Here is a 16934-nt window from a genome sequence, read left to right on the forward strand (position 1 = left end):
CGGGAGGGTTGGAATCTCTGCAACAATCATCTCTAAGTTTGGGTTTCCCCCTGCAACCGCAGTACAAATATGAATTATTTCATATAAACTCCACATCATTTCACTGCACGGGAAGATATGAACTCAATAAATTGACCTCGCTTCCAATGTGTGGCTTCATAGCTCAGTTGGTAGAGCATCGCACCGGTATCGCGGAGGTCACGGGTTCGAATCCCGTTGAAGCCCTGATTTTTTTTCAGGCTTCTTCTTTCCAATTGCTTAAATTGGAAAATTTACTGCGATGATCACATTTCCACTTTCATCTACAACCGCAGTACAAATATGAATTATTTCATATAAACTCCACATCATTTCACTGCACGGGAAGATATGAACTCAATAAATTGACCTCGCTCCCAATGTGTGGCTTCATGGCTCAGTTGGTAGAGCATCGCACCGGTATCGCGGAGGTCACGGGTTCGAATCCCGTTGAAGCCCTGATTTTTTTCAGGCTTCTTCTTTCCAATTGCTTAAATTGGAAAATTTACTGCGATGATCACATTTCCACTTTCATCTACAACCGCAGTACAAATATGAAACATTTCATATAAACTCCAAATCTTGTAACTCTTAAACAATTCCAATGATCAGCCTCTTTGGCTCATAATCAAGCTGCAAGAAGCAGTTGAAAAGCCGTTAATGACCAATGCATTCAATACTCTCTATAAGGGAAACTATAGAGGGAGGTGCTGGGGGGATTTTAACCCTTCCCCCCCGTCACTTTTTTAGACAAAAAATAATGTCCTACTAAGCATGCCCCCATTTCCCTGTCTTATTGGCAGAAGTTTATGCATTCATCTATAGACCCCCCTCCCCTACTGTTGCAATATTGAGGTGTCTATTGCAAGGTCAGTTTTTTATAACCCCATCCTGAGAATATAAACTTGATAAAAGTCAATAAAGGTAATAAAAGTCCTTGAATCAGTGGTACTATCTGAGCAACTGCGTACCTACCCCTTAAATCATAAACAGTCAACTGATAACAAGTTGAGGTTAATGTTGGGCTAGGGAAGAAGTAGGTGTACAGATACTGACATTGACCCAAGTTTTATACACAACTAAAACAATCACACTAGTTTTTCTCACATTCATATTCATTTTCTAATTTAATTAGCAGATTGAAATACCTACTGTTATAATTTATCACAAATACATTATATAAGTTACAATTTCTTTTCATTAAATACACACTAAAAATCTTGATAATCTTATCATTTTGTCTCTGACCAAAGTTTGAACTTCATGTTCAAATCAAAAAATCTACACTTCTTATATCTAATTTTTAGCACAAGTTCGAAAAATTTCTTACAGCAACTATTAAAGAATAATTTGTAAAACTTAATGAAAATATCAATTATTGAACCAGGTAAACTGGCTGGAAACTGGGTGATACACAAGAAATCTGTCCTAGGCAATACAAGTGATAGTTTTAGCTGTAGTGTGATGGCAACTCTAGATGGGCTACAAAACCTGAGAAAAATTCCGAGAAAATTTCTCTTCTACCCAGAGGAACATTTTCCACCCCACCCTCCACAATTTTGTTAAACTGTGTGTTGCCATGGTAGCCTCTAACCATATATCAGACCCTAACAAAAAGAAAAATATGTAAATGTCCATGCTAAAAGAAATGTAACACAAAATGTTCAAAGGGTTTTCACCTCTCAAATTTGAGATTTAACTCACACAAGAAACACAGTTACATATTACATACACAAATACATCCACCTAATTTCAGTCAAGCTGATGCTTATGGGGTGTAATTTCCTTTGAAAATATCAACTGCATATCTTAATTAAAGTTCAAAAATTAACCACTATCTGTATGATAGAAGATAAAACTGTTTACACCCTTTAAAATTCCAGGATGCAATGGCACACTACCCCAACAGATGACTCTACATTGCTCTGTTAGTTGCCCTGGGAATTAGTACTCTGAGTGAAGATCCTAAAAATGTCTTCTGTAAAGGAGAAGTGGTAAAGGAGAGGAACCACTTTTTTTCCTGCAGCTTCTAATATTATTAAAAGGATTGCCATGAGTTGGAAAAAAAAGGAGGGAGACCCCGAAACCTCACAGGTAAGTGGACATGTTGCCAAGCAAGATTCAAAATGTCTACTTTAAGTTACTCTTTAGAATCTCAAAACAACACCATTGATTTAAATTAAATTTACTTTAGCATATCAGACACTAATCACTCCTGAAAGTTGAAGGATTAATGAATTTTCAACCTGCCCTGTAAACAATTAGTGATTACTTCTGGCTGTTCTACTTTTCAGTATGAAACTTGCACTGGAAATTGCAAAACTTCATAAAATCACCTTTTCAATTAATTATTTCCACCCAAACCTTAAAATACCCTTTTTGAAACCTGAAATAAAAGACAATTTTTCAGTTCAGGTGCAGTAGTTTTAAGTGTTCTTTCCAGGTCAATTATCACAAGTAATTGCTTTATTTCACCATACCAAAAAGACAAGAAATTTCTCAATTTTTTTCAGTGTTTTGATGTCACCCAAAGAGAAAGATGTCAACCTTTCTTTTTCCCACTGGTTGTAACCATGCACAAGATCCAAAGGGTTGATATTCTTTGAATAGGTCTCATGTTATAAGCAATGTGCTCAAATTTACTAGATGCTACAAGAATGGTTCTCTCTCTCTATCTCTCTCGTGTGGTGTAATCTGTTTTTCCTTCTTGACATTCCACAACCTTTACTTCTCATCTCCTGAAGCTCTGAACAGATCTTGGCCTGAAACAAATTGGCAGAAAATTGTTATGGGAAAGAGAAAGGTGCTACATTACAAAAAGCATTTGTTATATGACTAAACTTTCCAACCAATAGTCAGTGCAATAAATGTTCATGATCATTCCCCAATTATTTGCTGTGAAGAAAAAAGAAAGGGAAGGGTGATTGAACTACAATACAAATATAGTTGAGTAAGTTTATTGATATTAAAATATGGTTTCAGGCCCTTTAGATTACCGGGACTTTTGAGAAATGGGCCCCAGACTACTAAAGAAATATCTGAGACCCCCTTCCTGACATGACCTTCATGTGATAATGACATCACAATGGAATTTCTGGAAATTGCATGTTCACAGAGATTTGAGTTGAGAAACAAAATGCTATTGTATGGTGAAAAATTAAACAATATTGCCTTGATATCAAGTTCAGATATTGTGAACAAAATCATGCATACAATCTGATAAAAATGTGAATCCCAGTTTCTGGAAAATGAAGCAACTAAAACCATTTTTTCTATTTCTGACTGTAGTGTTAAGAGCATTGTAATGTTATAACCTCCCTCTTCCCATGCCCCTGATTATTTCAGCAAGTTGCCCTGTCAGTTTGCCAATAAAATGAAATTTAAGCATATTGCTGAGAACACAACCCAACCATCCTGCTGTGACCATACCCCAGATTAGATCCAAGCATTTCCCTCTACCAGGGAAAAATTTGAAGTCTAAAACAAGGACTAGAAACAGAAATACAAACTATTCAAATCTCTTATTAATTTCAGAGACAAGGTTATCTTTGAACATATTTTATTGTAAAAGTTCAACTTTTCTTTGTTCCCAAAAAATCATGAGCCTCATCATTTTGTTTTCAAGTAGAATTTAATAAATGATTGCAGCCATAACAATGTGTTCTTTCAACTAACTTTATGGTTCATTAATTTATTTATTTATTTAATCATTTATTAACATAAATGATAAAACAAATATGCATCATACTTGACCATGCTACACCATATTTTCACCTTGCAAAAAATTGGATTTTAATAGAGTTAAGCGTGTTCTCCTCCTTAAATAAATACCCATAACCTAAGCACTGATTTTGCAAAATTCTTACAGTTATTTTTTGGCATAGTACTTAAGATTTCAAAACATGATTTAATGAAAAAAAATCAGCCACAAATGCTATTCTGAAAGTTTACAGTAGTACTCTGTCACATAATTCCTTTGTTGGTTTGTCTGCCTCATCACTACAACCACTTTTTGTGCTTTAAAAAAATGAAAACTTCAGTACTTTTCTTATTTTTCTTCAATAACTCAAATATTTGGTGCACTTTAATTGGTCCAAAACCTATCATCTGTTACTACAATTATTGAAGCATGGTAATTCTGTCCTTGCATATCACTTTACTATCTCTAAAGTCAGTGATTTGACAAGCAAATAAATTTGTCAGAGTAAAAAATCATGGCTAACTTATGACAAGTGAATGATGTTTTATGTACTTATGTCTAGCTAAACTGACTATTAAATTCAAATGTTGAGAATAAATCATGCAAGGTGAACAAGCTCAATAGAAGAAACCTCATACAAACTTTTAAATATTATTATTAACATTATGCAATGTGAACAAATCCCACCAGCACCTAATGATATATACAAAAGTTTCAAATTGCTACACTAAAATAAGTGTACTAAAATATTAGATGTGAGAACAGTTCACTGAGAAAACATTGGGAAAAGATAAATTAATTTTGCAAAATCATTATTTTCTCATAACCACTGAATGGAAAATTGCTGGTACAGTGGAAATGTACAGTGTCAGTACTTAGTTTAACATGTTCACTGCACTTTTAGCAATATCAAACAACTCAACACCTTGTGATTTTATGGAGACATACTTTAGTTGTGCATCTTTTGAAATTGCAAGCTAGGGTTAGGAGTGGCCTTTTTCACATTTTTCAAGAATCCTTAAAAATTCACAAAAACTCAAACTTATTATTAAAAGAAGGATTTTTACAAAAACAAAAGTTCTTGAATACTGCCTGGAAATTATTAACAATTTTAGCAGTTCCCAATAATATTACAACATAAATTATCAAGGTACCTGCCTAGAGACAACTGTAACATGAAATTTTAAAACAAAAGAAATTTAGCACATTACTATTGTGCACCTTTCTACCAAACTATCTGTTGACAAAGGTATAAATTTGCACTCTTGCAATTAACATTGTAGGGCTAAAAAAAATGCTATGCAAATTAAACATGCATCAAAATTTCATGAAAGTAAGTTATGCTTTCAGGCATCCATAAAATCTATTTTCTGCGTATACGTCACATATTTGAACTAAAAGGGGTCATATCTTGTGCTTAAGAGTCAAATTGTTCAACACCTAAATAGGACTGGACCTGAGAGAATAACCAAGCCTCCTGGACTATTTAGGTACCAACTTCTAGTTTTATGTCCTGAAGTTAGGAAAGTAGGTATTCCAAAATTGTTTTAACAGTGATTTGACAAAAGATTAATACATTTACAAAATCTTAACGAAAAAGAAATACAGGTCCTTAAATTAGCCTTTGGATCTTTTTTTAACTTAAGGTTTAAGACATAACTTTTTCACTACATAGTATTTAATTTGTCAAGCAGCACAAATTACTCATTAAATAAAACTAGTTACACAATAACAGTTTAATTTCCCATCTCTCGCAGCTGCATTCCACGATCACTATTGGTATAATCCCTGTGAATGAAAAATAAGGTCTTTTGTAAACAGATGTTGGAGAATGCTAACACTACAGACTAAATACAAAACCAGCTTTTCAATGTATAATAACCAGATTTCAGTTTTTGTTCTTATCTTTTAAAAAATTGCCCTCTTTCTCTATTCATTCAGACCTCTTGCAACAAACTTCACCAGCTTTCATATTTCAATAATGATTTTGATTTTTTGAACACCTGGTGATGAGGGTCACTCCCAAAAACAACCAGGTGAGGAATGCAGGATCTTATTTTTTCCTCAACTGCCAGCTTGTGCCTAATATGAAAGCTTTTGTAAAATTATTCACTTTCAACAAAGTCACTTCATAAAAACAAACTATTGAAGGCAACAGGTTCATAAATCAAAATTTTTCTTGTCACAATTTTACAAAATGGGGATGTTTTTGCTAATCTTTGTGTACTGAACAGCTGTTATGTGTAAGGTTTGCTTACAAAGTTGAACTTTGAATGTTCAACCTTGGTTTTCCAAAATGTAAATTTTTCATCTCTTCTTAGAATGTTTACCGAACAAATTTCAGCTTCATTCATTTAGTAACTGATACAGACACCAATCAACAGAATGCAGCTGCTTAAGAACTGACACATTAAGTTCATCAAGTTTACCTCTTAAGCACCTTGTTTTAGTCAAAAGTTTGAGTTTAAGCTTTGTTTGACACCCAACAATTAACTGAATAAATTTAATTTAATTAACTTTTAAGGAACTATTTTAAACAAATTGTGAATCCTTATGGTGTTATTGGAAATGAAGCACTGGTACTAAGAAAGAATGTTCTTGACTTACTATGAAAACCACTGATTTATGGAATGGCCAAATTTATGCATCATTGCCCTGCCCACTACCGTGACACATTTTCATCGCATTCCATTCTTATGCTGTGCTACTGTCACTTCATGTTTTCATATCTTTCTTCAAACAAGTCCTTCCAATTTTCTTTTTACTGCTGCATACTTAACCCTGTATTTTTTGGCAATTGCAAAAAGACTTCCTGCAAAGAAACCTCTGTGAACTATCCCCCTATTTCAAACATTCTGTTATTAGTTTCCTTGTTAAATCTTCTCCATGAGTTTTTCGATGACTATAAAACCTCCCAGATGTGCTTTGTTCTACCATAGCCTCCAATGCAACATGTCAGGAATTTGAACTACTTACATGAGAAAATGGGTAACCTAAGGGTAGTGATGCACTAATTCAGCCCCATTTCACCAATCAGAGGTTTCCATAGTTACTTCAGTTTGTTTTAAAAAGTGTTTAAATAGAAACATTACTGAGACAATGGTTAACTGACAACTTAAATACTGAGAGATTGCTGAGGCTATCAAAGGGTACAAGCAACTCCTTTTACAGCTCTTTGAAAGATACCAAACAGGTAGAAAGCATTTGATTTGCATAAATGGCAAAGAGGAAAAAATAATAATTTGCAAATCAACTTCCATCAGGCATATTTGGTAAGAAAAACTCTGTTTTTGGTCTCAATTTAGTCTAAACTGTTTTACTACCAAGATATCATTGATAATTCTCCTTATTGTCCACTATAAAAGTCTCATAATCTTAGTTAGGAGAATTTAGTTTTTGAATCAGCTAATTATCATCTAATTTATATTTTTCTCTTATCTCACCACCTATCTGCTTGACATTGGACTGATATTGTAAGAAGAAATTCTGTCTAATAATCACTCATGAGAGTTAAAGGGTCGAGTAAATCACATGTTGCTTCGATAAGGTCAATAACTTCCTTGCTCATACATAAATGTAGACACAGTGGTTGGACCAAAGTGAACAAACAGTAGATAACAACAGAACATAATTTATGCTTGTGAATTTTTCATTGAAAATTGTTCATTCTCAACACACTGAAATGAACGATAGACTTACCTTTTCCCAAACTTGAGATGAATGATCAAGAAGGATGCTCCCAAAACCAGGCAGAGAATTCCTACAGTGATGTAGGCAATTCCAAGGAAAGGATTCTTCCCACCTATCCATGATGTTGTGCTTAAAATCACTCTCTTCTCGCCATCAAATGAAGTCACAGGAAAATCTGTGTGCATTGTTCTCAAGTCAAAGAAGTAATTTGAAAAGAAATTGCATGATCAAAGGAAAACCAAGCACTAAAAATAACAAATGTAAAGTCTTCTAAAACAGAATGGAACTGTTAATACTGGTAGTCAATTGACCACTACTCTTTAACAATTATAATAAAAAAATAATAATAATACTTGAAGATGTTTAGACAGGGTAGCCACTTCAGTTATAATGTTATTAATATTGGTCCAGTTGAAAGAGTAAATGCATTGATAATTACATAAAAATGCGAACATATAAAACAACTCTTGTAGTGTATGAGAGAAAGAAAACAGCTACAAAGATAAAAAAAGTGCAAAAAAAAAACCTTAAGAATGCTTAGTGTGTCCTCTGACTAAGGACAAGGAGAAAGACAAGGATTACTCTTGAGCAAGCAACTATGAAAAAAAAAACACCTTGATTGGCTATGGAAAAAAAAAATTCTGGAGAAAAAAACTTTAATAGATATGAAGGTACAAGACCTAAAAGTAAATTATATACATAAGGGTTCAAAGGTCAATAATTTTTATGTGTAGCGCATTGTGTCAACTAAACATTTCCACATGGCCCCACTTTCAAAAGTAGTAAAACTTTGTTCCTCTATAAATTACTTAGTTGACACCATACCACATGTGGTGACACACAAAACATAGCTGTCTTTGCATGGAGAAAATTCATCCCCTGTGAAGTTCTAATGCAACTGTAATAAAGGATACTGTACATGATGTCAAGCTGGTATTCGCCTTTTGGCAGACCATTCTTAAACTCTCCAGAGTGGACAATTTTGCGGTAGAGCTTGCGGAAAGTTGAAAATGCTGCTGTCCTCATCCAGACAATGAAATCCTCATTCTGGAAGCCATTGTTGTCAGTGTTGTTCGTGTCTAATTCATATACAGGTCTAGGCCAGTTGGGTGGTTTGGCATAACCTTTGAAAGCCTCCTTGAGGTTCCTAGATGGATTTTTGAATTTAACTTCTCGGTCAGATTTCCAGGCTATATCTTTATTAGACAAACTAACACTGATCTGCTGGTTTTCGCTCTTGAGGTATGTCAGTTTAAAAGAATCTGAAAGGAGAAGAAGAAGAAGATGTCAGAATGAAATATAATGCTAATAGCAATTACAATACATCAAATATCCCACCAAATATTCCCCAGCTAAAACTGGGTGATATCCAAGAATATCATCCGAGTGATATTCCGCAATTTTCAAATCTTATGATAATCTTAAATCTTACAATTCATCTTTAATTTAGGATGAGAGAGGGTTTTGTGGTTGCTACTGAAGAATTTTGTTCATTAAGTCGTACCAGAGAACACTCAAAAGGAAACATCCTGCCCTGCATACAGTAAGCTGTTTGTAAACATTTTTTCATGCAAAATATTTGAAGGACAATAAACACAATAGCCTCTATTTTGGTGCAAAAATATGTACAGATATTGCCCGTGGACATTATCTGTTCCTTGAAGCGCACAGTTTTCCTCTAGCTTTGTTCTTGGAGAACTGTTTGCTCCTTGGTGCAAATAACTTCCCTGGACAAATATCCATACATATTTTCACAGTAAATAGAGGCTATTGTTTAATATATGAACGTGAGCTATACTTGTACCCAACAACAACATACAGCTTTTGGTAAACTCTGTTACATATGTCTGTAATGATTAACACTTCCTTACAATCTGACTTCACAAAACACCAAGCAACATTACATGAATCATAAACAAATGTAACAGTACAAGTTACAGTGTAAATTAAAGGAGGGTTCTAATTCAGTAACCATGTATGAACCATAATTATAACAGGACTACTGGCAGACAAATACTCAGACAGACACTTACATGGACAGATGGACAGAAGAAAGACAGACATACTGAATCACAAAGAAACCAAGAACCAGACAGACAGATGGACAGACAGAACAAAACACAAACTTACTGAGCCAATTCTCTCCAGTTCCTACTAATAAGCCTCCTGACAGACAGTAATACTGTATGTTTGGTCTGGTTACAGCTGCACAATAAAAAAATCATTATCAGGTAAATAACACCTACCATTGAACAGACTATTAGCAATGGCTCCACATGGTGCAATGGCAGAACCATTGACTTCTGCAAAAGGATCACAGTCAGATGATACTTTATGATCTAGGTCTCCGTGGAGCTGAAGGTCATCTCTTGATCTGACATAGCGACGATGATTCTACATCAGTAAAAAAAAGCAGAACTAAGCTTTGCAGATTTAAAAAATTTAAGATCCACCTCCTCCTTCCCAGACCAAGACAAACATTATTTGGAAGAATTGAGTAAAACAAAAACATGTTTTAAGTTCTAGTGTCTCCAAGAAAACCATAATTACCTAGCTTTTGAAATAAATAATGATGACAAAGATTCCCAAACTGCCTTTTCTCTAGACAGCTTGCATAAACACTGCATTCTTCTGATTACATAAGACAATTATCAATAGGGGGTGTTCACTAGTAATTTTGCCTCCACCTGTAGCAGTTATTCGAGTGTTTGATCCAGTAAATTCAGTTTTGAAATTCATCTCTTAATCAAACTCTTTGGCTATAAGAAGAGAGGAATGGGATATTTGAAACACTTGGATCAAGGCTTTTCGGATAAATGACTCAGTGACTGAGAGACATTTTATTTTGTATTACTGGATGATCACAGTTTATTCTGCCTCTTCTGTGATTGGTCTAAAAATTCCCTGACTACAAATCTTCTGCTTTGAAGTTCTGAATGTTTTGATTGGCTGAAAATATTGAGTGATTCTAGTTGAATTAATTGCACTATAAAATATAATTGCCATTCACATGAGAGATATAACAAACCTGATAAAAGTTGGAAAGCCCATAGTACATAAACACATCCCCTTTGAATTCCTGGGACAGATTAAACTTCACTTTACAGACACAGGTCTTGCCAGTGTTTGTGACATTTTCAAAGAACTTGTCACATCCTTTGCCACTTGAAGCTTTACAATATGTATAATCCACAGTCTTCTCTTGCACCTATTATGTAAAATCCTTTGAGCATTATTCACATGATCATCCCATTCTTAAGAGATAATAACTTCTCACCCCTTCACTCCCAAGATCGTTTAAGTAATTCTCCTTACTATATGCTGTACAATTCTTACAATGTTAGTGAAAAGAATTTGGTATTAGAGAAACTAATAATCCCCTTATTAATATTTTCCCTCTTCTTTCCCTTCAGCAAGGCCCTCCCTTTCCCTTCAGGCCCTGCCCTTTCCCTTCAGCAGCTTGGTATTGCTTTGATATTGTAAAGAAAAATTATGTCTCAGTCACTCATGGGAATTAAATAGTTAATCAAGCACTATAGTTGTACTGGGGAATATTGGCTTCAGGTTGTGGCAGTAAGGACCTAGCTGTGCTTAGCATGTTTTAAAAAGAATGAGGGCCAACACTCCCCAGTACAGCTTGAACATATGAAGTTAGTAAGTAGTTTACTATGTGGCACTTGGACCAAACTTGTTTATTTGAATTTACTAGCTTTTGTGACAAAATGTACACAGCTTATGAACATTTCTGTGAAAACTGTTCATATAGCAAAATACAGACCAAGTAAAAATCAGTCAGAGTGCTCCAATTTACCTCAGGACTCTCTTATCACAAAATGATTATTCATATCTATGGTATGTTTCTTAAATTACAAAAGAATAAATGTCACTGCAAACACTACTTTCCAGCATAAAAAAATCACAGCCCAACAAAATCGAACTATTATAATCATATAAAGGGGGTAAGTTTCTATAGAAACTGTGGTTCTGCATCAGTGGGAGAGTATAACAGGGTAATTTTGTATCATCAGCTGAGTTGATAATGTAAACTGGCCATTAAGAGTTTCAAAGTTGACGTTTTGAGCATTAGCCCTCAAGTGAAGGGCTAACATTGCTCTGAGGAAGGACTAACACCTGAAACTCTTAATGGTGGCTAATTTACATTATCAATCAGTTATTATTATAACCAAAGTATTATTAATGCTTCCATTCTTTTGGCTCTGTTGTGTCAAGATTGTTTCAGCGCATGTGATGTGAGATCAATTTTCTCAATAAGTAAATTAACAGAAATAATCTCCATCCTATCACAATTCTTAATCCGCAGAATTCTTGGATGAATTCATTAGATTTGCTTCCACAATGAAACTGATAGTCTTCAAAACAACGACAACAACTGATCATACAGTCAATGAGAAACTTAAATCTTTCATTAGGATCATGGCGTTGGCCATCTTTCGTTCTTTTCTGACAACACTATGTCGCAGGTTGAAGAGAGGTGATGAACCAACACAGTTTCTTAAGGAAAAATTAAAGAAGTATCGATATCAAAGTTTATTTTGAAGGTGTGGAAGTAGAAATGGGTCCAAAGCTTTATCTCCAAAATGAAAGCTCAAATCAATTAGCCAAGCTGCAAATTATATGGTTTCAACACACAAATATATTTTGTACTCCGAGCACCATAAGCTACAAGATAATTTAAGTTTTGCAACCTTTTAATACAGCTCTATTAGGGAAATAACCCTTAAATAATGAACCACACTTACTTTATCGGATGCTACTAAAAGAACTGCTCCAATAGGTATAAACACCACTCCGATTGTGAAAAACAAAGGCAGTGCCGTAGATGCTGTCAGAATCGGTTGCCAAGCTTTCAGTCTTTGCTGTTTGAAGTTAGTGTCTAAAGAAATAAATTGGTAAGAAATAATAATAAATTTCTCCCTTTTCGGCGATAAAGTATAAATAAAAATAACTGACTTGATGGTTTTTTCGACTTTTTTCTCTCTCTAGTAGAATCCGCCATCTTGTCATCCCAGAAAGCTTCACCTGTCCTAGCCTGTGGTGCATCAAGGCGCATTTTCAACCGTGTCTGCGTGACGTAGGGGTTCTCTAGTGAGGAAACTTATGCACCCGGAAGAAAAGATCTGGTTTCAGTAACAGGATTTCGTCGAAGATCTTTGAAATGAGCTTAGAAGCTGCAGTGAGTGTATTAACCAGAGCTGTGGAGCTTGATCAAGCTCAAAGCTACTCTGAGGCATTAGTGTGCTATCAAGAAGGTCTAGCCTTGTTAATGAACGTTCTGAAAGACACAAAAGATGACTCGCAGAAGGTACACTACCGTGCAAAGATGGAGTCCTACATTGAACGGGCAGAGAAACTGAAAAAATTGGTCAGGGAACAGCAAGAGGCGGGAACTTTTCACGAGAAACTCAATATCACGGAAGGATCCACTGGATATAGCTATAGACGCGTGTTTGAGAAGTACTTGGAGGGTAATGTTCAAGAAGTTGCAGTCGAAGATCCCTACATTCGAAACATTCACCAGATATATAATTTTCTTCGATTTTGCGAGTTGTTAGTGCGTAAAGGAACGGTGCGGAACATAAAACTGCTTACCAGTAAGTGAAAATGAAATGAATACGTTAACTTCTTATTTTTGACTGCAACAATTCTTGTCACAGTTGACCTCTTCTTTCTTGTCACGCAACACCTTCAAGGAAGTTGCTTCCCCTTGGGAGAGAGGTAGAGACTAGGGGGGCGAGGGGGTGGGGGGGGAGAGTTCTTCTTAGGATTGCAACAGAATTGACTATGTTTGGGTTGCAGTTTCAAAAGAGTTACTAGGATGGGTTTATGCATTTTCAGGGTTTTGGGGGTGAGAAAATTGTTGTAACATGAAGCTCAGTCACTTTTCATAGTAAAAAAAGGCAACAAGGGAAAATATCTCTTTAGGAAAAACAGAGCTCAATGACCCAAAATATACCCAATGCTCAGATCCCAGATAATTCAGAGTCCAGCTTGTTTGCTACAATGGCCTTCCACAATGAACCAGAATTTGTTCTGGCAGTTCAACCAAAGTCTGCACAAGCTGTGCCTTTTCCTAGTTTCTGCAGCAGGAATTAACTTAGGGTACTGCAACTTTCCCTATATGGGTGTCGGCACATTGCAGGTTTCTGATAAACATTTTCTAAAGTCTACTTGGCAGATTTCTGGGACCAATTTTCCTTTTTGGGTGAGGAGATGAACTTTGAGAGTAGCTTGCAAATACTGTCTTGTCTAAGAGAAAGCAAAATGATCTGGGTTAGATCTCTAACTCAGAGCTCTCCACCCAGACAGAGTCAAGAGGGTGGATCAAAATGAAAATGGTAACAGCTGTTTATCTTGAGAAAAAATTTTGAGCAAGTTCATCCTTTTGCATTTATATATGCTTCGACTTGGCCACCCTTTCAATAAAGCTAACTATTACTTGGTGTTTTCTTAGCTCAAGATGAAGATCAAGAGAGTCAAAATAATCAGGCTAAGAGACTTCAAGGACTAAAAAACAGTTTAAAAAAACACAACATAAATCTTGAGATTGGATTCTCTCAAACACTTCATAATCGCGAGATTAGATTCAGCAATGGCTGGGTGATCAAAATTGGTAGAGGACTTGACTACTTCAAACCTCCTCCTGGAAAGTTCTGTATTGGTTTCTGTGACTTTGACTTACGAGAATGTCATGAGACAGTAGTTGACATTTATCTGAAAAAAGTATGAAAAAGTGATCAGGGCTATTTAGCCTTAAGTGCATGTAATTGCATAATCCTGTTAGTATTTGTTGTATGTGTTGATGAGAGACAATATCCCTTAGAGCTCTTTCTGTGTCCTTGCAGATGGGATGGGATGAACAGAGCCTCTGGTGTGGGATGTAGGGTAGAAGGAGCAGACCCAATCTAGTTAGGGGGTAATGGGAGTAAACGCATATAGTGTGGGTATGTTGTCCACCCCTTAATTAACCAACAGGGTCTGATAACAGGAAGTTTTCTTTTCTTTCCTCCATCAAAATAACTCTGCATGACCTACGTGACAATCTGGCATGACACAGTCACATGACATCACCCTTTGGATAACCATTAGAAATTGTTAGACCCTATTGGATAATTATGAAATTAATGGATACTTTTCCTAACTTCTAAATGAACATTAGTCACCAAGGGCTAATAATCCCACTAGGGTGTCAATTCCACCCTTTCTCAGAATTGAAATCTTTGTTTTTCTGCAAGAACACAGGCTAGTCACTAAAGCCCTAGTTGATAGGGTGATTAGTCTATGGGTCTGAACAGACCATATTGTGGACTAGTTTGCAAATACACAAATATATTGCTTCACAACAAAATAGCATTATTTTCAGAAAAACTTAATGACAATTTTGCCAATGGTTGAAGTATTTTAGCAAAATGTGACTTTTAAATTAATTTTTCATGAGAACAGTGCAAATTTTTCACTTCAGGTTTCTTTTGAATTTTTTTCATCCACTGGTGTTGTATAGGCTCTTAAGTAACATATTTTTTTGTTGAGCATCTGAAAATTGATTTTATTACATAATTATTTAGAATGAAGCCATTGGAAATTCTCAGCTGTGTATATATATAGATTGAGATTCCTCTGCTAAACTGATGTCAGCCAAATTCCATGCTTATCACTTTTAAAAAGTATGAAGTAAGGGGGTTTGTGCCAGCAAAAAAACTAATTTATTTTTGCACTACTGACTGTATTAAAATATTCCAAATAGTCACCTAGCTCTCACAAGTTCTCTTCAAGTAAGCTTAAAAGTTGACAATATACACTGCCATTGTGATTCTTGCTTAGTAATTCAGCTGCTTGACTTAGTTGAAAAAATAACTCCTTTTTTTCCAACTATTGATGATCTGTTTGAAATTTATGAAGTGCTTAAAATCCATGTATAACTTAGGTAATTTACTTTTTAAACTTGCAATAGTAACAGCAGCAGCTGTTTGGTATTCATCCATTGGGGTCTCTAATTAAAAGTCCTTTCAACACGGCAGCATTCTATCTTTTTTATAGCCTATTTGAAGACAATGTTTAAACAGTAAGGTTATTCTTTGGAATCTCAAATTGAAGGATTACAGGAGATGAAGGTCCAGACTCCAAGGTATTTTCAGAGCTTTGTCTAATGAGAGGCAAAGTAGGAACTTTCCCAAAGGGAAATAAATATTGTTATAGTCTATTTGTTAGAGCAAATGATAGCAACTGAATTTTAAGGGATCATAAGAGGCAACAAATTTTGAAATCAGTGCTTTGGTACAATAACATTGTGCAGAGCAAGATAAAAGATAGTTATTCTCAATAACCTAAATAATAAAACTAATAATTTTCATTTCAGAAGTTTAAGAACCTACAGGCTGAAATTAGAAAAATAGGTTCTTATGTAAAAAACACGTTAGATTTGATGTTCAAATTCTGGATTTTAATTGTGAAAATTTTTGTAGTGTACTGCTTTTTAGTTTTACCAATAAAATATTACTCATTCCATAAAACTTTGCTGTAGTTACAAATACAGTCACAAATACTGTACAATACATTTAAAAATCAAAACAGTTTTCTTTTTCTACAGAATATAAAAAATACAGGACTTTTCTCTTGGACCTTGAATCTGTAAGTAGTCTGTAATCTATCTATGTTCAGCAAAAAGCAAAACGAAAGAGTAATAAAGACATAGTAAAATCTTAGACTAAGAATAGAAAAATAGGAAAACAAAATAAAACGAAAAAATAATTGAAAGAGATTTATGAATGGGATTTTTTTTTTGCATTGTTTTAACGTGCGGAGTAATATATGTATCTAGGGAAGTCATCTGTGAAATAAGTTAAATGTTTGTATTCACGTAGTAAGAAACCAATTTTTTTATTAAATCAAATTTTGAAATAAGAAATAGCAATTGTAATGTGATCACTTAGCTTAGTTAGAATTCAGTTCCTAATTCATGGCGACCGATAGCAATATTCCATAATTTATTTGGTGCTTTTCATCCTCTTAACAAGAAATATAAAGGTGATATCTTATTCCTTTCGAAACGCCGGACAAAATCCGCACTGTTGCGTAAAGTAAAATGTTACGTTCGCGCATTTTTAATATAAAGAAGGGACAAAATTGTATGAATTTTCCTTGCTACAAAGAAACTTCTTCTCTTTTCTGTTGCGGTGTTTTCCAACCTCTTCAGATAGAATATTGATGATACATCTAAAGTTTCGGAGGACACAAATTGAAATCCTCGTATTGTGAATAATTATCCTTTTATCCGTCCCTCAGCTCAGTGATAATTCCACAAGCTGCCTGCTTCTTGTTTTGTTCTCTGATGTCATTTGACTTTTTCATTTGGTGAAGCTGATTGTTTTCAAAATTCTCAACACCATTCTTCTTGTCAATATAACGATGTCGATTGAGGGAAATAAGATTTCGATGAACTAAATGAAGTTTTATCATGAATTGATTTAAGTTTGACTCATTTTGTTGTGTATCGGATTTGGCAGGGCGT

General features: G+C 34.9%; 2 protein-coding genes across 3 annotated transcripts; one reads left to right on the forward strand and one right to left on the reverse strand.

Moving 5' to 3' along the window:
- Positions 1 to 1115: 1115 nt before the first annotated feature.
- LOC113665348 (cell cycle control protein 50A) lies at positions 1116 to 12455 on the reverse strand. 2 transcript variants are annotated; one of them, XM_027181026.2, is made up of 7 exons: positions 12380 to 12455; positions 12169 to 12302; positions 10437 to 10616; positions 9655 to 9802; positions 8323 to 8670; positions 7418 to 7583; positions 1116 to 2780 (listed from the first exon to the last, which is right to left on the reverse strand). In XM_027181026.2, exons 1-7 carry the CDS (start codon positions 12423 to 12425, stop codon positions 2750 to 2752), a joined length of 1053 nt encoding a protein of 350 aa, XP_027036827.2. In that variant the 5' UTR covers positions 12426 to 12455; the 3' UTR covers positions 1116 to 2749. The 2 variants fall into 2 exon arrangements, with proteins under 2 accessions (XP_027036827.2, XP_027036826.2); XM_027181025.2 differs by lacking the exon at positions 1116 to 2780 and adding an exon at positions 3631 to 5506.
- Positions 12456 to 12519: 64 nt separating this feature from the next.
- Positions 12520 to 15438, forward strand: LOC113665347 (MIT domain-containing protein 1). The gene is made up of 2 exons (XM_027181024.2): positions 12520 to 13020; positions 13881 to 15438. Exons 1-2 carry the CDS (start codon positions 12585 to 12587, stop codon positions 14153 to 14155), a joined length of 711 nt encoding a protein of 236 aa, XP_027036825.2. The 5' UTR covers positions 12520 to 12584; the 3' UTR covers positions 14156 to 15438.
- The last annotated feature ends 1496 nt before the right edge of the window (positions 15439 to 16934 follow it).

This window comes from Pocillopora damicornis, chromosome 3 (genome assembly GCF_964200805.1).
Source record: "Pocillopora damicornis chromosome 3, jaPocDami1.2, whole genome shotgun sequence".
Taxonomy (NCBI): Eukaryota; Metazoa; Cnidaria; class Anthozoa; order Scleractinia; family Pocilloporidae; genus Pocillopora; species Pocillopora damicornis.